We start from the raw sequence: 23995 nt of genomic DNA, 5'->3' as shown, positions 1-23995 counted from the left end.
AATCCAGTAGGATCTAGCTCCAGGTGAGCACAGGAAGGAGCTACTAGAGACTGCTACACTGTAACTTCGTAGTATCTAGTTTTGCAGCTACAGTCATAAATCAGCAGTTGAAGAGTCCCACAGGGGGAAGCACTTCAGTCAGCAGAAACACGCCGGTAGATTTATCCCTGATTTGAAAAGGTTCCTGTTTCTCATTTCCAGAGGGGCAGCTATATTAGCCAGTTCCAGGAAAAGCAGCAGAGAGTTTCGTGGCATCTTGAAGATTAACACTTTTATTAGGATGTCAGCTGTCATGGGCTACAGTATGCTTATCTTTCATCAAATAAAGGCTCATGCTGTAATGAAAATGCTCATCTTTATCGTGCCACAAGACTCTGGTGTTTTTGCTGCTGCAGACTAACCTCCTAGGGATTCTCTCCTCCACTTTTTTTTTAAATAAATGAATGCTTTTATGGATTCTCTTAACTGCTGCATTTCTTAATTTTGTGGTTTCATTGTAAGTTGCCTCAAGCATTCAACAGAAGGCTGGACAATTCAGAAATATGTAAGAAAAATAATTGGCAGGAACATACAACTTTTTACCTTTTTTAAAAAAAATTCTTTTCTGCTAGCTTCTTAAAGTCCAGTGAAAGTAGTCAATTATCTAGCATAGGAATCACAGACTTAAGAGCCCAAAGAAAAGAGCTGACTTGTTCCAGACTGACTTTTGCCAAATAAATGTCTTGCCCATTCTATAAAATGCCCTCTCACAGTCTATGGACCGCTTAAATTGGTCTGCATCAACTTCAGATCATATATAATCCAGTTGACCTACCCCAGCCAATCAAATGAAAAATGGGTCTGCCTTAGAAATTCCCACGTTCCCCAATGAATACTGCAACTTATTGTCCCTGGACCAGGTAGGCTTTCTCTCTGGCATGCAAACTACCACAGCAATAACAAACTGCCCTTTTCCATGCCTGCATTTGTCTGTTTCCACCATGTTCAAGATGACTAATTCAAGCAAATAGAGATTCAAGTTCCCATTTGGTCAAGGAGTTCACTGAATGATTTTGAGATTATCATGCTCTCCTGGCCTAACCTACTTCACAGGTTAGGTGCTATGAGGACAGAATATGAAAGATCATCACATGAGCCACTTTAAGAAAGCTGAAATATAAAATTAATAAACACATAAAATGGAACCCATTGCGGGAGCATCATTTGGCTTCTATTCAAGTTATATGCATGTTCAAGAGCCATATGAGAAGCAGCCAGAAATAAGTTCCTGTGAATTTTTCTTGGAGACAGGCTTTTGATTCTTTAGAACAAAGTGCTAAATAAAAGAAATAATACCATATGTTGTGGGAACTAGGTAAGCTTACAGAAAACAGAACAAGAAATAGTTATCATAGACTCGGTTTCAACTGTACTGTTGTAACTGACAGATTGTAATGGCTAAGCAACCAGTCCAATTTCTGGACCATTGAGACTAATCATTAGGTAAAAGTCAGGCAATAAAATGCTACCACCTCATTGAAAATAACTTTATCAGCTGCACTGGCTTGAAGGCAACCACTCATTCAAAAATCAGGGTGCTTTCCTCAAGTTCACAGAGTAAAAATAAAATTACTGATTTACTAGAATGAGCTGGTGATGCATCTGTTTAGATAAAGATGACTCTGGCTTTGTCTGCAAATCATTTATTTTGTTAGCCATACACTGCACTCTATTTTCACTCACATCGAAAAGAATATATTTGATCCACTGAACTGTGAAATCCCACCCGGGAAATGTCCATTTACCTATGAAGCATTGATTAACCATTGGTTCCAGTACAAATCAGCTTGGAAAATATTCCAAACTAACTATTGCTGTCACCTAAATATCAGTTGCAGCTGTGCTGCTTGTCATGTGCTGTGCTAAAGAAAATGATTTCTCTCCTTCTGACTGGAGAGATGGAAGCTATAACTGGTATGAAAATAATATCCAGGAAAGCATTAGCTCTGCCCATCAGTAGCTACTTGTGAGCATTCTGGAAATCAATTGTTGTCAGACTGTGTTGCTCAGTACCTGTATTTCCATTTGCCAGTTTTACTACACAAAGGTGAAAATAGTGAACCTGGATCATTGGGAAACAATAAGCAGGTGATTTCATTCATTCATTCATAATCTGAATTTCCCTGAAACAGAACTGAGTTGGTAAATGCAGTCATTGCTGTCATCTCTCAATGGGACATACTGACTGATGGCCTTGGTCAGACTTTCATCAGATCCACAGCCTGTACAGACATGAAGTATGGAAATGAAGGTTTGAAGGGGAAGAAGTGTCATTATTTCATTTATTTATTTATTTTTATCCCGCCTTTATTATTTTTACAAATGACTCAAGGCAGCGAACATGCCTAATACTCCTTCCTCCTCCTATTTTCCCCACAACAGCAACCCTGTGAGGTGAGTTGGGCTGAAAGAGAGTGACTGGCCCAAGGTCACCCAGCCAGCTTTCGTGCCTAAGGCGGGACTAGAACTCTCGGTCTCCTGGTTTCTAGCCCGTTGCCTCAACCACAAGACCAAACTGGCTCCTTAACCACTAGATCAAATCAAATCACCATTTTGCATGCAAATGCAATGTCAGATGAATGATATGTATGAAACTCAACTCTCTTCCTTTAAAGGGGATTTATTCATTCATTCATTTCATTTATTTATTTTCTATTGCGCCTTTATTATTTTTATAAATAACTCAAGGCAGCGAACATGCCTAAGGTGGGACTAGAACTCTCCTACTATGCCTGATTGGCTCTTGGGCTGAGAGAGAGTGACTGGCCCAAGGTCATCTGGCCAGCTTTCGTGCCTAAGGTGGAACTCATTCAGTTCCTGAATGAGCACAGAGTGCTCAAATATCTGGACAGCATAGAGCCTCTTAGGTTATGAGTTCCTAGGCACAATGCGGTGGGGTACAGATTTTGCTGAAGGCCTTTAGGCACAAAACCGTGGGAGAGGAATCAGCTTCAACTCAACCATAGCAAGACAAAATGGGTCTGGGTTTTTGGTCTCCCTCGTTCTGGTGAGGTATCACCTTTAACTCTTGCCAGGGTTGCACTCCCCCAAACAGAGCTGGTGTGCAACTTCGGAGTCCTCCTGGACACATGGCTCCTGCCTGAGGAGCAGGTAGCAACTGTTGCTAGGGGGAGGTTTTTGCACAGCTATATCTTGTGTGCCAGTTGTGTCCATTCCTGGACCAGGAGGCCTTGCTCACAGCCACTCATGCCCTGGTCACTTCCCAACTGGATTACAGCATTGTGCTCAACTTGGAGCTGCCCTTGAAGACCATCCAGAAATCATAGATAGTCCAGAAAGTGGCAGCATGTACAGTTCTTGGCTCCTGTAGTTTGTCCATGTTATACCACTGCTGAGTGAGCTACACTGGCTTCCAGTTTCTTTCCAGGTATGATTCAAGGTGCTGGCTATCACCTCTAAAGCTCTGAATGGCACAGGGCCAGGTTATCTGTGGGACCACCTCTCTCCAAGGATATCTGCCTATTCCATTAGTTCTGATAGGGTGGGCATGCTCCAGATTCCTTCCCTCGGATATTGCCCTAGTGGGATTGAGAGAGTGTACCTTCTTGGTAGCTGCTCCTGCCCTTTGGAACACCTTCCCTCCGAGATCCGGAAGTCCCCTGCCCTCCTAGACTTCTGAAAAGCTGTGAAGACCTGGCTTTTCCCAGAAGCATTGGGATAGTGTGAGGCTGGAACTCAGAAAGTTTTTTTGTGGATGGGTGGAGATATGTGGCAGTTGGGAGCACTGAGAGTTTTCTGTGTTGGTTTTTATGTTGTTACTGCTTTTACTGTTGTTCATGAAACACCCAGGGTTATGTTGCATAAGATGGATGGCTATATAAATCAAATAAATACAAGTAAAGTATCAACGTCCTTGATATACTGAGACTGTACAAAATGGAAGTGAAGGGCACATTTGTCTTCAAACCTTTGCATTCTAGCTGACATGAATGATGATTTCAAAACGAAGCAAGACCTTAAGTATTCAGTACTTTGATCAAAAACTGAGGACTATCATAGGCCTGAGCACTGTGATGGCTTGGAGGGCAGGACAGCCCCTCAACCCACAGAGTGCTCTACAAATTAACAGTCAAAGCTTGTATCATTGCATTATTTTCTTAGTGAGCAGTATGAAACTGCACCAGAACATGAAGGGAGTCTTAATGAAATCACAGCCATGTAACCAACCTGTTCCTGTAACAAACGGATTCTTACAAGGATGCAACAGTTCCCCTGTACGATTTGCTTGAAAAATCTTTAAAAAGAAACATACTAGAACTTGTCTTGATCAGTTGGATGCCTTCTACGGTATTGGAAGGTTCTTTGGCTGAAAGATGAGGGAGGACAATTTGCAGGGGGTGGGGGAGATCACAGGCAAGTCAGGGGAGAAACAATCCGGCTAGTTAGTGGAGTCAGTTTCCCATTTTTGAATAATGGGATAAAACGAAATGTTTAGATAAGAGAATGTGTTTGTTTTTAGGCAAAGTTGAAGAAAAGAACTGAAAGGGAAGGAAGGAAGCTAAACACACAGCTGATATTGGCTATGCAAAAACCACACACACACACCACACATTATATATGATGTGAGTAATTCATGGAGGATACAAGTACCAGGTGTTAGTGAGGCAGGAGGAAAAGTCAGAGGTTTCATCTACATACATGACAGTATTTATTCCAATCTCTGGTTTTAACCTAAACTTGGGAAACTGAAACATATGTTACCCCCCTGCCCCCCCCCCAAAAAGCTAGGGTCACAGAGAGATGCAGAAAGGAAAAAGCAGCTCCACTGTTAGCTGCAGTTTTTATTTCTTTGCCTTGATAGTGCAGAAACACAGGAGAATATGCATGAGATCATGCCTCAGTCTGAATCCTCCATCTTTTATTTTACCTTCACTTAGGATAAGTCATATCTGGTAGGGTAGAAAGAGTCAAGGGGGAGGGAGAAATGTTCCTTAGACTTCTCTCCATTGTTCTACAAACAAGGAATTGGGAACACAATCTGCCTTGATTGAAACTCAGCATTGTTGAAATGCCTGGACTAGAATTCTGAATTATATAGATTCTGAGGTTATCTTAAATTTACATTTCCAGAATTAGGGAAGAAATTGCATTTTTTATAGTCCATACTTAATATATCTGAAACTACTGTCTACCCAATCATATTATTGGCTCTAACTCTCAAGGGCATATTTTCCATGACAGGCTGCGTTTAAGACCATAGGCTGTGGATCTGCATGGTAGGCCAGAAATGGAAACTCCAGATGTTGTAGCTTCACTTGCACATATTTCTTTTTCATTCAGTGCCCTTCTTGATCCTCTATGAAGAGTATGCCATGTCCAGTGCTGCACTCCTATCCCTTCCACCCACCTCTCATTTGCAAAGTTGGCAAAGAACTAAATTGGGATTAAACCTCCCAATTTAAGGGGCAGGAGGTGGCACTATCTAGATAGATATCATGCTGAAAGGGGGAAAATATTGCTATGCCACTCTTTTTCAGGTTTTATTTTAAGGTCTTGAGGCCTATTTATACTTTAAGCAATTCCACTGAAGAGATTATTACCTGCTCTGGCAAGGAGCTGCTGCATACCTAAAACTGGTCCAGAAAAGCAACACCAACACAAAAACATTTTCCTACCCAAGTATCAAATTTGAAACTAACAGAGGTGCAACAGATTCTCATTTCACTGCTAGTGATTGGATTGTGTCCTCCATACAACTAAGACAATCTGATAGCTTTGAGAAGCTTCAGGGTTAGCCCTGTGGGTCATCCAACTACTTAACCTTCTCTGCAGTTCAGCACCCACTGCCTAAGATGCACTCACTTTGCCCAGGGATGGAGCTGGCCCTGCCGGAAAATGAGAGTTCTTTAAGCTGTTCCCTTACTTATGTAGCTGTTCTCAAACTTTTCCCTTCTCAGGAGCTATTTTGAATGTGACTTATTTTTCTGTTCTAGCAATTAGAACACTTCTAATGTTATGAGCATGCCTTTTAAAATAATGTTTTGGAATACACATTGAGTTGGTGTGCATTAAAATATTTACAAAGTGTACGCTTGGGGTTTTTTTCTTTCTTTCCTGAATTTTCAGGTGAAACAAAGTCCCAGTAAGATGAGAAGGAAGCAATTCCCTTTTGCATTCCTTAACTTATACAAACATACAGGCATTAGCTATCAGCTAAAAGAATGGTTACTATTCCCTGTGCATCGGATGAGGTAAGCTGTAGTGCATGAAAGCTTATACCTTTTAATAAAAGGTGTTAGTCTGAAAAGGTGCTACCAGACTCCATCTGATTTTATTCTCCCCAATATCCTTTATATATTTTCTAAGAATTTCATTTCATCCTGTTTCATTCTTTGTGTACAATCAAATAATGATTTGTATTTCTGCATCATTATGAATATTCAAGGACCATTTTCAATTTATTCTGTAATTCAGAAGAATACTGTAAGGTCATGGAAAAAAATCCTTCTGAATCCCTCTTCCTGTTTACTTCCTCTATTAAAGTGAATGAGAGGACACCTGCAATTAATATTTAACAAGGTTTCAGGAACACTGAAATGTTATTAGATTATTGAACACAGTAACAAGTTAAATCTTTAGAAACTGCTCTTTCACTGTTACTTTAAAAATTATGTCTGAATGTGAATTTAATTATATCCCAATTTCCTGGGAGTTTTCTTGGAACTTAGTGAGATGTATTTGTGTGTCGATACTAAGAATCAAGCTTGACTTGAAGGGGACTTTATATTCCTATATTCAGGGCTGTGCTGCAAACCCAGCGCTCTTTAACAGGATCCGGAGCACCCCAAATTCTAGATAACTCCTTGCCCCACTGGGGCAAGAAAGGGTTCCACATAGAAATGTGCATTCTGTCTAGGACTGCACTGAATTCAGTTAAACAGGATCACAGAGCTAAGATCTAAGTTATAATGCAAGTGTTTAGCTAGAAAAATAGAGATGAGGCTTTTATTGACAATTACCCTGCTTCATTGATGGAATTTTAGAGGCAATGTAATCATTTTATCTTCCATTTTTCTACCCACTGCTTTTTCCATCTTTTATTTTTCTTACCAAAAGTCTGTTAAGAAGGTGTGACAGAGTAGCAGCACCATGTCTTTTGACTGATAGCACAGAGAGTCCTTCACCTGGGAACATCCACAGAAATAAGGGGAGCTTCCATTTCTTTCTTTCTCTATTTCCCATGATTCACACAAACGGAGAAATACAGTTTGGGAGAAACCAAACTGTAGGTGATTTGAAAATATTCTTTGAGCCCTTCCACTGAGTGAAGTAGGAGATACATTTTGTTTTCCCAGCACACCCATAAAGGTGTTGCCGTACATTGGATTGCATTACTTGGATAAACTGCTTTGCTGAGGCTCATTTGCATTTCTGTCCCATTCTGGCTTCTCCCAATCTCAGGTTTATTTGGCTGTTTCTAAACCTCAGTGGTGATGGAGGAGACCAAATGTGATGTGTTTCATTACCCTCCCTCCCCCCCATGCTGGTTTGGGGGTGGCGATCATTGTAGTCCAACCTATCTGGAGGTCCCTGAGTTAGATAAGGTTGGCTCACATAGCTGTCCTGCTCTTCTGGATGATCCAGGCTCTGCTCTTGCTTTGGAAAGAAGTTCTGGAGAACTGAATTCTCCAGTTAATTTTTTCTTCACCCTGCTTTCCTGAACAGGTTCTGAAAATGCACTGAATGCAGCTATATATATATATGATCCTGTCCTGGGGGAAAAGAAGAGGAAGCTGGTGGGGTGGAGGATTAAGGAATGAGTATTGATTTCCAGCTCGGCCGTTTTCCATCGATTAAGTGGCCTTTTCTTAAACCCACCCCTTCTTTGCCCCTGCTCTCAAGGCTCACAGAAGTACAGATCATGTCCTTTAGACAAAATCCAATACAGGGAATTCCAGATTTCTACTGAACCACTGATGTAGTCTTAAAGAAACAAATAAGGTCAGAGTAAGGCCCTACAAAATTTCCAGATTTGTCAAGGGATTGGGAAGGGGGCACGTTCCCCCACCCTCCCCGTATCTTCTTTGTTTTTAAAAGGCTCCGAAACGCCTCGGCTTCAAGTTAACCACCAGAAATGCCGTCGCCGCCCAGAAAAGAACGGGAGCAGGCGTCGGCGCTGTAACGAGATCCTGGGGGACGTCCAGACGGTCACCACAGTCCTGAGGGAATACAAGCCCGGCACCAGCCTGGAGAAATACCCGCGAAAGGCTGCGACACTACGTTAAACCGCACGCAGCCTTTCTCTTACGCCCTCTCCATCCGCCTCCCTTAATTACTCATGAGAAATGCCATCTCTCGCCCTCAGTAGCAAAGACAAAGGATATTTTTCCACTACGACCTATTTCCTTTTCTTTCACTCTTAACCACACGTCCACTCCCTGCCTGCACTGTTGTTAGCTTTACCATCAGCCTGAGGCTGGAGGTGTGTACTGTGGTGCATGCGCAACTGCCTGCAGCTACCGCGTTTCATTCATAAAAAAAAAAGGAAAAACACCAGTGTATACCCATCCTTAACTCTCAATAACTTCCCTTCCGGCCCCCCATTCATAAAATGAGAGCAGAGCATGCGCCTTGGAACGCCATTGCCCACCCATTCATAGATTTGGGAGGACAGGCATGCGTGGTAGAGGCCCTTTCCCTCCCATTCATAAAATAGCCATTTTCCCAGGCAGCAGTTGTTGCAATAGCGAAGCTAAGCGAGGGGAAGCGACGGCTGCCACCGCCGCTCCTGACAGCGCAGCACTTGTAGGTTGCTTTCTGAGCCCCGGGTGTGTTTCGTGCCGATTTTAACATCATCCTTCACCACCCACGTGCAAGTACAGCCGGGATCTTTCTCGGATTTAGGATTAACTCGCCTGTAGAGATATGATCTGGACTGGATTGTTGAAAGTAAGTAGGAAAATCATCGCGGGGACGGCGCGGGGGGAGGAGACGGGTGAAAGAAGGGGGAATAATTCTACTTCCTCATCTGATCGTCTGCGGGAAAGGCGTGTGCCCTTAAACTTCTGGATGTATCTTTAAAAAAGAAAACAAGACAAGGCTCTCCTCATTTTCCATGAATTGCCTCTTCGGAATGGACTGTAATTTAGCCTGGTGCTCCTGAGATACAGGCTTCCCCCCAATCCTCACACATCCGCCTTATCAAGACACTGTTTTAGTCGTAGGTACCTGTGCGTTCGCTGGGATGAAGGTCGATCTGTCGGCCGCATCCCAGCTGTGTCCGCCTCGCTTGTCCTCGGGGTCAGTCTATACAGTCAAAGGGACTCGACTCTCCGGCTTGTAGCCCGGCTGCGCGTGTGAACGTCGAGTTTTTCCCTCTGACTTTGGTACCTCTCTCCTCCCGCCTGGGTAGGTAGCTTGATGCGGTTCCGGAGCCTTTGCCGTCATCGGGGCTCTCGCCCAGCCAAGCCGCTGCTCCCTGCCGTGACCTTTGCTCTTTTCGCTTGCCTTTTATTTCGGGTAACGATCCTGCGATACCGCCTCCTCTTCTCTCTCTCATTCCCCCCACCCCGTTTGCTTCGCTTCGCTTCGCCTGGTGTCCGTTCCCTTCGCCTTTTCCTCCCCACCCGCAGCGGCTTCTGGCTTTGAACTCTGGGATTAGCCGGGAGGATCGCGCTGCGCTAGAATGAAACAGCGCCGGTGGGGGTGCCAGGGGCTTTCTGTACCTGTGCGCGGCAGACGTGGAGCGGGAGAAGGAGAGCCAGAGAGAGGGGGAAAGCGCGAATCCTGTCGGGGCCTTCTCCGCCTATTGCGCGGTGGAGATCTAGGCCAGGGCTGGAACCGGCCGGGCCTCGCAACGTAGCAAAAGAGAGAGAGCCTCGAACTCCTGGTGTGGCCTGTCTGCACGTCCGGGTCAGAAAATGGCAGGCGGCCGAAGGAGCGCAGGCTGGGCCAGGCGAAGCCGCCAAGGAGGGCCCCAAGATCTGCCGGGGGCAGCAAGGGGTCTGAGCTGCGGTGATCGGCCCCCACCCCTGTTGGAAGGGCAGCCTAGCGATGGTGGCGTTGCAGCCTGCCGTTTCTTGCAGCCCGGGCCCCTGAAATGTCAGTGTCAAAAATCTCTTACCGAATTTGGAAGGGGTGGAAAGGCTGATGGATTTCCCAGGCTCCCTTCTATCTTTGAACCTGTTTTGCTTACATTTTTATTTAAAAACACCTGACCATCTAAAAATCGAGCTTCTGCTCTGCTTGACAAACCCCCCCCCCCAGTTTTTAAAATAACAAAAGCAATATCGACTTCACAAGGAAAGTGAACTGGTGGAGATGTTTCCGTTCTGATGTTGAAGCTCTCTCTCTTTCACCCAGACTCTCTCCAGCATTTTCCTTTTCTTTCTCTCTCTCTCTCTCTCTCTCTCTCTCCCCTCTCTCCCACCAACATTCCTAATTACCGTAGTGTGTTCAATATTTAACCTAGCTTTCTTGATCTGGAGCTGTTTTAAGAGAAGTGTTGTAAACCTGGGCATTGAATCACAGGGATCTCTTCAACTTGTTTCCTTCTATCCACCCTCTAGTTCCCATAACATAAAAGTGAACCATGGAGGAATTAGGGAGGTATTAAATCATTTTCGGGATATTGGAATACTGTTGAGAATGTCTCCATTTAATAAATGCTGCTTCCTACAACCTATCAGTTATGCATTGAGTTGGTATGGGATTCCTGCATTCAAGCATCTTTTTAAACAGCTTGCCTTCTTCTGCAGCTGATCTTTTCACCTGCATAAAATGAAAAGGCTTATCCTGCGCCACATCTAACCCTGCCTATGCAAAGCCGTGGTTTTGTGTGACTGGGCTTTGTAAAATGGCTGCATCAAGAGCCTTTCCCTTAGCAGCAACTTTCCCTACCTGGTGCTTTCCAGACAGGTTGGACTACAACTCCCATTGTTCCCAGCCACCACAACCTGCTGGAAATTACAGTCCAACAGATCTCCAAAGTCCCAGTTTATGGGAAGATCTCCTTCCTTTACCTTCATGTTCCCATGTGTGGAAACTATTGAGTATAATGTTCAATTGCTTTTCCCTTTTGACAGATGGAATTGTGGTGGTTGTCGCAGTCATAGAAGACCTGAAGCCTGATCCTAAGCATGTTTACTCAGAAGTGAGATCCACTGAGTTCAGTGTGCCTGGTAAGTGTGCTTCTGTGGTCCGTGTAGCACAGTCTCAGATACTGTGGCAGTTAAAGAATTATGGTCAATGTCTAAGAAAACTCAGATACACATTTTTTTTTTTTTGCTTAGAAATCAAGCAATACTGGTGATGTGTAGAACAAAAATGAATTCCCAGGATGCTGGATGCCTTTCTTATAAAAAGAAAGTCCAGCATTCAAAGAAAAGAATTTGAAGCACTTGAAGCACTTGATCACAATCCTAAAATATTGCAGTTTCACCATCCCAACTTTCGAATTTAACCATTTTGCCATTTCCCCCATTTTATGTATGTCCTTATATATCAGTGCAGCTACTTTTATACCAAGGATTTACTCCATGTAGTCTAATTTATGTATTCCATTGCACCAAGGTCACTCCCTTGATACAGTAGAGCTTGAAAATAGTTGACAGAGGAATTTGAAGCCAATTTCCTGAAGCATGAGATGCCATTTAAACCTAGAAAGAGATATTGTGTGGAATTGGATGCTGTTGATCTGTTTCCAGTGTTCTCTTTAGTTTAGTTTGAAGTCTTTTGATGCTATTCAGTATTAAACAGTACATGTTCCATGGGGATTAGAAGTAATTTGATCCGTATTAACTGGAGTTTCTATCCTCCTGTCAGTTTGGTCAAACCAAGAGAAACTTTTTTCCTGCTTTTAGCAAACAGGGTTTTGTTTTGTTTTTTAATGTTCCTTCACGGTGATCCATCGTGTTTTGATCGTCTGTATCATTAGCGAAGGTTTGGTTTTCAATTGGCCAGGCTGCTACTTTTTCAAGCATTTTGGAATAGAAAATGTTTCTGCATTAGGAGTCAGAAAACCCATGGTCCATCAGAAGTTTCATAATCCCTCACATTTGGTCTTGCTGGCTGGCATGGCTCGGAGTCAACATCTGGATGGCCTCAGGGTCATACCTCTTGTTTCTGCCTGATCCAGCAGGGCCATCTTTACAACTGAGACCTTCACGGTCACACTTACCAGATTAACTTGTTACAGTTGCACAAATAGCTGCCCACGCTATACAGCGACAGAGACAAGGGCCTGGCTGTTTGGTCAGATATTTTACTGGAAATGTTGCTGATTGGAAGCCAAGCACTTCCAGCTAATTTCATTCAGAAGGTTTACTGCTCAGGCATGTATGGGAAGCCCAGTGTTACGTCTTACTGAGGTGGTACCTGTCTGGTTTGTGTACCTGAGACTGCTGTAGCAGTGTCTTGGTTTCATATTTCTCCATACAAATTGAGCACTGCTTGATCCTCTTGATCATTGTCTACATATTATAGATAATCTGCCCCATTTCTACCCTCAGAGTGGTCGCCCCCAAAGTAAGAATTTCTCTTCAGATTCTTTCACTGTTGCCTTGCCTGCTTCTAGAAGTCTTTTGTCTGAGAGGAATGAATACTTTCTTATTCCCTCTCAATTCATGCCAAGATTCTCTGGAACATTCAACAAGAGCAGTTAAAAGTTCCATGGCTATTGCATGTTTACTCAGTTCAGTAGGCGTCTGCTCTTTCTTGAACAACTCTTTCGGAGGCAGGTTAAAGTTTCCCTTAAAAAAAAAAGGTTTGTTGGCAATGAGGAAGACCAAAATCTGTACTGAACTATACCTTTTGTAAGATTTATAAAATATTTATAAGCTTCCAGATTTTCAGGCTTGGACATTTGTTTTCTTCATCATCAAGATGGTTGAAAGCCAGAACCAAAAGTGAGGGGAGAGAAACAGAGAGAGAAAATTGGCTTGTATTTGAGCCAGATTTGTAGCAATTTACATTCTTCAACGGAGTGAAGAAGAGACTCCAAATTGTGTCCTACTGGTGCTGTTCCTTTATATTTTCCACTCCTAACTCTGCACAAGCGACAGATCTATATGCTTTGATCTATTCTTTAATCACCCAATCCAGTCACACCTAAGTGTACGGAGATTTGGAAATCTCTGGAGGGCTACTGCTGTGCATCTTTTCATTGAATATACTGTATGTGTAGTAAATTTACAGAATAAGAAATGTATGTTTCTAGAAATTTGGCAGCTCACAAATAAAAGCGTTTTAAAAAGTATAATAAAAGAATAAAAAATGGCAAAGATGACAAGAACTGGACAGGAACAGGAAAAAAAAAGAAACGAACCCACACAATCTGAGGAGACTTCACTCACCCTCATCAAAGGCCTGGAGAAAAGCCAGGTCTTCAAGTCCCTTTGAAACACCAGTAGGGTGAGGGCCTTACGGATCTCAAGGGGAACCTCATTTCCAATATGTGGCATTGTCTAATTGAAGGAACCCAAAGCGTGCCAACCCAGCCAGATCTAATCAGCTGGGCAGATACTATGGGAGACAGGTAGCCCCTCAAGTAACCAGGCCCGATGCCATGAATAAAATGGGAGTAACCCTTTAATCTAAATGTAAACTCCTTTTAGACTATACATCTCATTTCTTCTGCTATGAACGTGGACTACCGCTACTGTTCTACTTGGGAATGAATCCCAATGTATTTGGTATGACCCATTTCCAAATAAACATCCTTCGAAACACAACTTTAATACATTTGGCATATTTATTTTGAAGGAAGATATACTCCATAGCTATCTTCCATTTTGCAGGATGGTGGTCAGATCGCACCTTGATAAAATTTGCAGTTAAAACGTAAGAGTAATTAACTGAGGCATCTTCTTCCAACCTCCTGCTTTTGAGATGAATTGGTCTAGTTCGAATCTCTATAGCGTTATTCTCTTAGTTCGAGCCTGCCTTTCATGGGAATCGGGCAAGGAGTTTCATGGCTGAGTGGAAATCTGAATCTGAGTGTCCCATGCCCTAAATCAACCACTAGAATCATGCTCAGTAAATACTCCATTCAGAGTATTGTTCAGATGGCCTCTTTTCAAGGTGCCTCTTTCTGAGCTGTTTTCTTATTTTCAAATTCCAGTGTTTTCAGATTCATACCTGAAAGAGCAGACAGCATTACTTTATAATGCAGTATCTTCTAGCATAGGAATGAATAGGCTGTTTGAACCTTACTTACCATGATCCCTAGCTTTTGGCTGTGCTGACTATGCCTGATGGGAGTTGAAGACCAAAACATAGGATTGCCATTCCTATTTTAGAGTCTAAAAAGAGAGCACAGAATTTCCATTGATTCAAGGGCCACCACAGGCTTTGTGTGGTATAATAAGGGCTGTGTCCCAAAAGTGGGTGGGGCCAGTCCCGCAACAATTGGAAAGATTTAGGTTTCATTAAGGGTGAAATGGGGCATTAAGTATCTCCAGAGCTTAGTGATCCAAGGGATTGCTCCCAACTAGAATTTCCTGTTCTGCTCTCCAGATTCAACATGGGAGGTCAATGGGTAGAGCTCATGTAGAAAGGTAACCTCGCTTCTGTAGCTACGTTTGAGTTCCATATGAATAGGCCATCCAAATGCATGTTGTGGACATGTCCAGCTAGGTGGACAAGAGAAAAGGGAAAAACATTATCTTAATTTCCTGGAAGATTGCTTGCAATGAAATATTACTTCTTCATGATGCTACACTGTGTATTTTGCTGAAAAAATGAAATGGCTCCATTCCAAATCCATAATTTATCTGGGTGTCTGTTCCAACTGCCTTGTTCAGTTGTTTTCATTTGAAGACTCCAGTTTATGGGGCTGTTGCACAGATTTAAGTTTTACAGGGCAGGTTGCTTATGCTGCTTATATTGTTCCTAATAACAGTAAGAGAATTCTATTCAGAATGCATCCTGAAGGTAGAATAACATGGCAGCAACCTGAAATCCCTCCTACAATTGTAAGCCTCATCTCTCATCTTTTCTCTGGGCTTGATCTTGAGTGCTAATTAATACTGCGGCATTTTGGATCAAACATTAATGTGAAAGATTATGTTTGGGGAGCATGGGCAGAAGCATATAAGATAAGTTATTGAATTATATGTCAAATCCCTAGCATCTAATTTAATATCCAACTGCTTTTCTGCCTTGCCACACAGCACAAGCACTCCATTGGTAAGGCCCATGGGAAGACTGAATCACGGGATCCAAATGTTAGCAATCAAACATGCATGGCCACATGAGATTTGCTTTGGCATACTAGTTATTGTTGAAAACTCCTGGGTGGTGAACTTTTAAAGCTGAATGCATGATTATGGGATTACAGGTTACTTAGTTCCAATTGTAACCTCACAAGCTCACCCAACTTTGTGTGAACACCCATACTAACATTTCATGAGAAGCCAAAATCTTGTGAGTTTTGGTGCTATTGCGTAATTTCAGCTATAAAAAATCTGTATTTAATTTTGTGGACATTTTAGTCATGTGTGCTTTTTGTCACAGCAGTATCACCTTCAGTTTTAAGATTTCACCCACTTCCAAAAAAACTTCACTGACTGGCTTGAACAACTAGTTCTTTTTATTTTTATTTTTAAATTTTCCTTTTTGTTTAAAGCTAATTGTTGTAAAAACAAGGGAAAGAGTTGTTGCCTGCTCCTAATCCCCATCAGTCTTAATAAAAAAATTACTTTAGTATTGAACTCTGCCTTTGTATATCCACATCAATCCCTGCTAATCCCTATACCACTGTATAATATGATCTACTGAATTTATTTTAAATATTTTGCTTTTCTTTTATTATTGTCCATTGAATGCAGTTCAGAAGTAAGCTTTCCATACCTTGGGGGTGAATACAAAGGATACGGATACACACACACACACACAATTTAGTTCCCAAGGGTTCTGAGTCTATTGTTGACTCAGTTAAACCAACGGGACAGTTATGATATATTGAATGTGGTTTGTCCAGTTGCATTGTTTCTTTTTATTGTTTACTATTTTTTTAATTGTAAGCCACCAAGAGTCATTCTGGAGTTGGGCCACCTCTATTCCACTGGAGTTGGGCAGCTAATAAATTTATTATTATTATTATTATTATTATTATTATTATTAATAATAATAATAATAAGTTTCTTGAATCTCCTTAAATTTTGATTGTTCTACTCAAAATACTGCTAGCTCTTGATCCAATTCTATGCCTTATTTTTGTCTTCTGTGAACAAGAGCCCCACATCTTCATTGGTATCTTGCAAGTTTTCCAATTATTCAGATTCTGTAAATGCTGTTAATTAGGGACATACAAATGGCTTTGCATTTGAAACATTTGAAGTTTGAAATGCTCTATTCTTAATTCAAAGCCTCTGTTCGTACCATTCCGGATGGATTTTGCCCTTGGAAGGGCCTCATTTTGAGTCCAAAATACCTGCTTCAAACTCGGAAGAGTTGTTTTGAGGTCAAAGCACCTCCAGAATGGTCAGAACAACATCAGAACAGTTCCAGTATGGTTGGATTTGTTCATTTTGAACATCAACTTCCTCTGACTTCAGCAAACTAATATTTAGTTAGAAGTAACATATTTCACAATATTATTCCTATCTGAGCCCAACTGTTCTAGTAGAGCTGAAACATGCAAATTGCAACAAGACTGTGTTCATACTTCATATGGGTGATTTACTCCATCCCCTGTGTAGTCTTATTCTTTAAGGCAGAACTTGCCACACCTGACTTATCCCTTGTGTGCTCCTTACATCCTCAATACCTTTCTCTCCATCCAATGCTGATTATTGTGACCACCTTAAACTTCTCTGAATGTCCTGAAGGTTCCTGATATGGTTCCACCTCTGAAGCTCAGCAGGTCTGAACAAGCCCAAGATCCTCCTGCACCTCTCTCTGAGTTGTTTGAAGGGAAGGGTGGAATGCAGAGGTACCAAATAATGCGTAACATAATGGCCTGTAACTGAGGTGCAGTTTTCTTGAGACAGATTTGAGAGGTCTTTGGTGAAAGCCACTGTACAAATGGAAAAGCCTTCATTGTCACAAAAATGATTTAATGCATCCTGCTGCATATGCTGCTTCAGATCTATTTCAGATGTGCAGAGACAGCATGATATGTAGCTCCCCCCCGAATTATCATACCTTCAAACACTAATACAACATTCAAATACACATTCTCCCTCTTCTATTCTAAAATAGGTCCAGGCCAAGAGAAATTCTAGTACAGGCTGTTTAACCAGCTCTTAAATGGCTATGGTTTTCAATGTCCAGTTTACGTTGGTGATAGTAAGTTATTACTAAAAGTTATTATTACTAGTATTGTTAACACAGTATGCAGTTTATTTCGAACAGTATCATGTTAAAATAGAAGATGTGTGTTAAAGTTACAAACTTATATTTTTTTAAAAGCTTGATTTATTGATTCTGTTGATGCTGGAATAAAGAGCAAACAACCATCCACCTTAATTTCAGTATTTTTATCAATCTCAGTCAACATTTCTGTCATCAGTAATCAAGGATGAAAACCAGCTGCCCACAAATACAATACACATTTTCAAGCTTTCAAGCTTAAGAGTCTCTGTTGTCGGATCCAAGCAAGCAATTAGCCCACTCTAAGCCCCCATCTTTTATCCTTTAGGAAGCAGGTCAAAATCATCTTCTTCCTTAGGGCATTTGGTGATGAGTTATGAATGCAAGACAGCAATAAACTTTTCAAAGATTTTATTGCCTCTGTGGATGCTTTTGTGTAAACAGGTTGTAAGCTGCCTAGAGTCATTCAGGTAGGAGGCCTACACAAAACTGAAATAAATGCTCATAGTAATATAATTACCTTAAAAATACTTTTGAAACTGGAACTTGCAGCAAAAAGAAAATGCAAACTTCTCTAAACTCATTCTGTTCCTAATGAGCTTTTGGTTGTAGGCATAGGGTTTTAAGAGCTTATAAGGGGTCCTGGGGAAGGCATGCTTTTCAAATCCATAATTTCAAGTGATCTGCTGGTTCCTGATAGTTCAGGGATTTATGTTGAATGACAGAGAAAAAGGCAAAGTATTGTTAAAATCTGACATTGTCATAAAGGGCAATGCCACAAGCAATTTCTTCACTGTTGACTTGAGATAACTTTTATCTTGTTCCTCCCATTGCACAACCCCTGCTGTTGTCAGGTTCTCATTATCCAGGCCAAGTAATCCAGAAAATGAATACATAATATCTGCACACCCAGTTTAATTTCCTACCTTTGGCTCCTTCCTAGTTCAGATTGGAAGTGCCCAGCACTCTAGAAGATGAGCCAAACAGTGCTGCTGTCTCAGTACAAATGTTTTTATTGTCCTCAGAGTGAGCTACCATTGGTTTACTCTCTGCCTCCTCTGTCTTCCCCGCTAAATGAGTGGAACTGAACACTGAGGTCAATGCAGCCTCAATGCAGACACTCCGGTCAGTGTCATTGAAGAAGCGGACTTGCCATTCTGTGTCGTGGGATAGAACTCCCTCTCTGGGCTCAAGCAGAGGAGAAACCAGCTCTGCCAGTTTGCAGCAGAAATCAGCTATCCTTTGCTCTGATTGGCTGGAGTTTACAACATCCTAACCCACCCACTTGTGCAGCTCGTCAAAAATACATTTCTTTTCCTAAATTGGAGGAGTGTTATTTAAGGGCCAAGCAAGGGTTTCAGCCATCCTGGCTTTTAAGGACAGAAAAGATAGAAAAGGCAGTCCAGCTGAAGGGTTGGAGCAAAGGGGCAAGGCCAAAGGCTGGAATCGGCATTTGAAGTGCTGATAAGTACGTCTGGTCCATGCAAGGCAAGGGAGAGGAAGCCCAGTTCACAGCCTGTAACAAAACCGAGTTTGGATTTAATGGGATGAAAATCAAGATCTAGCCAAAGCGAGGCACTTTTAAGTCTCACTGGATATTGAATGGAGTTTCTGCTCTTTCTCTCTCCCCCACATTACTTCTCATGTTTACTCATTCTGTCCCTGAACTGGTGTTTCCCTCCAGTCCTCTTTTTTCAGCTCACAGATTTCAACAGCTTCTCCTCAGTCTTAGCTAGGAATGCTTGGGGTTGCTTGCCTCTTAAAAAAAACATAATTAATAAAGAATCTAAAGGTCACTGCAAGGAAGTGGCAACTCCACCAAAAAACAATGTGTACTCTCTAAATTTGAACCAAGCCATTTCCGTTCTTTGATTTAAGTTTAGTTGCTTCCTGTGGTTTCATGTCCTCCCCTACAGTTGAATCCCTGGATGGGCTCCAGTATAAATTGCACTCTTCCAATGAAATTAGAGACTAGCAATAGAGGGATTGGCTAGTAAACAGCATTTAAACCAAATATTATGCGGCTTGGTGTTTGGATGAAAAATAGTCTGAATATTTTAAAGGATTTTGTGTCCTCTGCTCTGATTTGCATCTCACTTATTACGCTTCCTTTTTGCAGAACAGTCAGAGGACTGATGTTGAGCCTAAGAAATATGCTTTTAAAGAATTTTTCTGCAGCTTATTTTTACTGGGAAGAGAAAATGTTTTACCTATGTTTGCACTTAAACATTACATTATGGTTTCCCCCAATCTCGGCAACCTGTGGACTTCCAGAGGTTCTTGGGCAACAGCTCCCCTCTTCCTCCTTGACCATTATCCAGACCAGTTGGGACTGATGGAAGTTGGAGTAGAATCACAGTTTCTTCTATCCTGGTTTAGTATTGCAAGAACATGTTGCAGCAAATGTTAGGACTGTACACTCCCTTTCCTCTGATGCAAGCATAGAGAAGAGCTTGGAATTTTCCATTTTAGATTAATCATATTTGAATGTCCAAACTATAAACTCTGGTTACTCAGGGATGGGGTGTTGAAACAAGCCAATTTCACAAGCAGTGACTTCAAAAGTACACAGTTTAGGTTATGTATATATTGCTGATCTGTGGCTTATTCTAAAAAGTAAGTTTCCAGTCTGCTCTTGGCCATATTGGAGCAAAGAGGAGAGGAGAGTTCAGGGGCCCAAAGCTTGGTGTGCTGAACCTCATACCATGGCCTCATTGCTAGGCTATAACATTGGGGATTCTGGGAATTCTGGGGGAACACACTAAGGACTCTTAACTTTTGGAAGTTACTGAAGGTCTGAAGTTACATGCAAAGATAGTCACAGTGTACTATGCAACAGTAGGCTGATAAGTTGAGGGAAAGGGTGGGAGGGGAAGGGACCATTATCCTGCTGCTCCAAATATGAGTATCATTCTAATTCCAAGGAATAAATGAGGCATTCTGGAATAAAAGCTGATTTAGAAAATGGCTACTCTTCTGGTTATTGACTGAATGAATGAGTTATTTCTAGTGCATCCTAGAGCAGTAGAATCTGAGACTGGCATAAACTTCTTTAAAAAAATCAAAGTGATCATTATCTACAATCCATTCAGTCTTCACCAAAATGGAGAACAACAACATACAAGCATTAAAAATTTGCAGGCCATGAAATCCAAAGGTTTGGGGACAAACCTAGAGTTGACTTAAGGTCAAAATCAACACTAATGCCAAATGGACCTGTCTGATGAGCTCATTCCAGACCCAGTGTCCAGTCCTGGCCATCGCAGTCTGAAAATGAGTTTGGTAAGCTTCAGTTGATTTGGGGAGGGGGGGTATCAAGATTTCAGTGGTTGTCATCAGGAGGAGGGAGTGGACTTCTGTTTCCTCAGAGGGCAGGACTAGAACCAATGAGTTAAAACCTCAGGGGAATAGATTCAGGTTAAATATTAAGAGGAACTTCCTGACAGTAAGGGTTCTTAACCAGTGAATAGGTGGCCTCATGAAGCAGTATGTTCCCCTTTACCTGAAGTCTTCAAATTGAGACTGGAAGCCATCTGTCCAAAATGCTCTAGCAGGTCCTGTCCTGAGCAGGAGGTTAGACTAGATGACATCTGTGGTAATCCCAGTTGTTTGGTTTTATGAAATGAGTCATTTAGAATGAATTGACATTTGGAGGTATAAAATCTAGGCTTGAGAACGCACATTGGCCACTGTTGATATAAAAATTAAGACTCTTTTTCTTTCTGTGTTTTCTATGTGTTCTAGAATCAGAGTATCTGTACCTTGATTTGTGTGAAGGACCTTTCCCAAATTGGTGCCCTCAAGATGCACACTGATTCCAAGCTCCAGTCTTACATGATCACTATGTAGAAATTCTGCGAGTTGTAATTTTAACATATCTGGAGGGCATCAAGTTGACTAGCATACATTCATGGCCAACCTTTTTTTTTTAACCTGTGAATGAGCTAAAGTGATGAGTGATGACATTACTTCCCTCTTCCATTCACAAATATTTCTGAATAAGTTGGCAGCACTTGTTTTTGGCTGGATTTTAGGCAATATTTATGTATGCATTTGCTCTTAATTTATCATCTTCTACTTTTGGATCTTAAGACACTGGGTACGGATTCAACAAGTGAGTCATCATAACTATTCTGCCTATTTAGACACTAGAAAACTGAGGCTGACAGATGGCACTGTGGGCAGCAGGCCCAGAATTTCTGTGGCAAGAATCAGTGTCATTAACTCAATAGTACAGTTCCATTTCAGACTCTTGTTTCCAATTCTGTGCTCCAGATTCATAGAACAAACTGGTCCTATTCCATCAATTTTATTGGACTCTGCAGGAAACTGTTGGCAATGTCTGTAATCGTATGCTTCTTTGATTTCAACTACCCCTAAAGAACATGTCACTTTCCATTTCAGCCCCACATCTACTCTATGACATGAGCCAGTCACTGTCTCTCTACCTTTCCCAAGAACAGGTTCTAATCTGTTCCTAGGCTGACACTGTCATCCTCAAGGCATCCACAGATATGTGCTACAGTCCATAAAAAGTTTCCCTACTCTTCTAGGTCATGTTTGGAGAGACTCTTTATAGAAATCAGGCTAATTTCAGTCACTCTCTGAGTGAGATGAGCGGTGAATAAATTTGATATATACATAAATAAGTAAGTCCAGAAGATCCCTTTTAATTCCAGTGGAGCTATCTCTCTGTCTGTCTGTCTGTCTGTCTGTCTATCATCCATCCATCCATCCATCCAAACAACCCAGCTTCCCTAGAGAAGCAACTTGTGCAATGCATTTGTCTCTGTGTGTGTGTTTTTAATTAAATTTATATGCTACTGACTTCCAACAATTCTGGGCATGCATAAATAAAAAACATTAAAAACAAGGGGAAAAAACCCTTGTAGAAATCATGAGAGTGTCCCCATGGCCAAAACACGATTGGGATTCCCACATGCTGAAGCCTCATTGATTTGAAGTATTCACAGAAGGTGGATTTCCAGGTGGACAGCTCCTAGGGCCACCCACAGAAGGCATTCGTCTTAGCTACTTATTTGTTAGTGCTCCATTGTCCCAATTTTTTCACCACCAGGGCACTCCTGTGAGATATTGTGAGAGAATGAGTGACTGGTTCAAAGTCCTCAAGCAGAGTTCCCAAGACTGAGGGAGGAGGTCAACTGGAGGGTCTCTCCAGTTTTAACCTCTGCACTATATTGGCTCTCTTACATCATACCAGTTATTCCATCATTTTCTCCTTAACAGCAATAGGTATAAATTTTTCCTTGTTTTCCCCTCCCCCAGTATTTAAATAAATTTCCCATGGAGATGGGATTGCAGTTCGAGTTCTTTGGGATGCCACTATAGTGTGTGCACAAACCCTTACAACTCCACTTGCACACCGACATTGTCCCTTCTCACTTATGGGACTGACACCACAAAGAGTTACCCTGCAAATTGTCAGGGGTGGCCCTGGGACCACCCTGGCAGAGGAACAGCTCAGTCCTTTGTTGGAACTTTGTTGGAACAGTAATGGATAATGTCTCAGCTGCTTCTCTCTTCTTTCTCCTTTTTTTCAGGACGCTTAAAAGCAGGGTTTTCCCAGTGCTGGACAGCCTAAAAACAATGGAGCCTCGGATGCCTCACAGCATGACCGTGGTCCCCAATTCTACCATGGTACAGCCTCTGCTAGAGAGCCGGATCCCATATGGCAGACTGCAACATCCCCTGACTATCCTGCCTATTGACCAAATGAAGACAACACATATGGAGAACGACTACATTGACAATCCCACGCTGGCTCAACTGGTTGCTCAGAAGCCTTCCCGGGGCCACCACGAGCCCATCCTTCCACCACGGTGTGAGCAAGATGTCACCCATCCGTGGATCTCCTTCAGTGGGCGGCCCAGCTCCATCAGCAGCAGCAGCAGCAGCACATCTTCGGATCAAAGGCTTTTGGACCACATGGTCCCAGCTCCTGTGGCTGACCAGTCCTCCCCAAGAGCAGTTCGGCTTCAGCCCAAGGCAGTTCACTGCAAGCCCCTGGATCTGAAAGGACCCACATCTCTGAAGCTGGACAAGCACTTTTTGCTGTGTGAAGCCTGTGGAAAATGCAAGTGCAAGGAATGTGCCCTGCCTAGGACTTTGCCCTCATGCTGGGTGTGCAATCAGGAGTGTCTATGCTCAGCCCAGAACCTGGTCAATTACTCAACTTGCATGTGCCTGGTAAAGGGCATATTCTATCACTGCACCAACGAGGATGATGAGGGCTCCTGTGCAGACCATCCCTGCTCCTGCGCCCACTCGAACTGCTGTGCCCGCTGGTCCTTCATGAGTGCTCTCTCCCTGGTTTTCCCCTGCTTGCTGTGCTATCTGCCAGCCACTGGTTGTGTGAAGCTGTCACAGCAGTGCTATGACCGAGTGAGTCGGCCTGGATGTCGGTGCAAAAACACAAACAGCGTGATTTGTAAAGCATCCCCTGATGGGAAAGTTGACAGCAGACCAGAGAAACCGTTTTGACTGCTGGAGAGATGAGGGCTGGGAAGTGCAGGGTGGGAAAAGAAACAGGAAGGGTGTTTTGTCACCTGTATCAAAGGATAACATATGTCAGCCTTTTTCAGGGAAGGAAGGAAGGAAGGAAGGAAGGACGGAAGGAAGGAAGGAAGGAAGGATGGAAGGAAGGAAGGAAGGAAGGAAGGAA

At 42.4% G+C, this 23995-nt stretch overlaps 1 protein-coding gene and 1 long non-coding RNA gene across 2 annotated transcripts in view; one reads left to right on the top strand and one right to left on the bottom strand.

Annotated features, from left to right (window-relative positions):
* LOC134489585 (uncharacterized) overlaps positions 1-9476 on the bottom strand; it is a 23537-nt gene extending 14061 nt beyond the window's left edge. The window contains exon 1 of the long non-coding RNA XR_010067145.1: positions 9229-9476. This is a non-coding gene — a long non-coding RNA (uncharacterized LOC134489585). The remainder of the gene's footprint in view (positions 1-9228) is intronic.
* Positions 8701-23995, top strand: SPRY4 (sprouty RTK signaling antagonist 4). The gene is made up of 3 exons (XM_063292351.1): positions 8701-8949; positions 11085-11180; positions 22875-23995. Exon 3 carries the CDS (start codon positions 22921-22923, stop codon positions 23812-23814), a length of 894 nt encoding a protein of 297 aa, XP_063148421.1. The 5' UTR covers positions 8701-8949; positions 11085-11180; positions 22875-22920; the 3' UTR covers positions 23815-23995.

This window comes from Candoia aspera, chromosome 2, assembly GCF_035149785.1.
Source record: "Candoia aspera isolate rCanAsp1 chromosome 2, rCanAsp1.hap2, whole genome shotgun sequence".
NCBI classification, from domain to species: domain Eukaryota; kingdom Metazoa; phylum Chordata; class Lepidosauria; order Squamata; family Boidae; genus Candoia; species Candoia aspera.
The sequence above is the reverse complement of the archived record's forward strand: the minus strand, read 5'-3'. Positions and strand labels throughout refer to the sequence as shown.

Excerpts from the sequence above, each read along its gene's own strand:
- SPRY4 (XM_063292351.1), top strand. The coding sequence starts at position 22,921 with ATGGAGCCTCGGATGCCTCACAGCATGACCGTGGTCCCCAATTCTACC.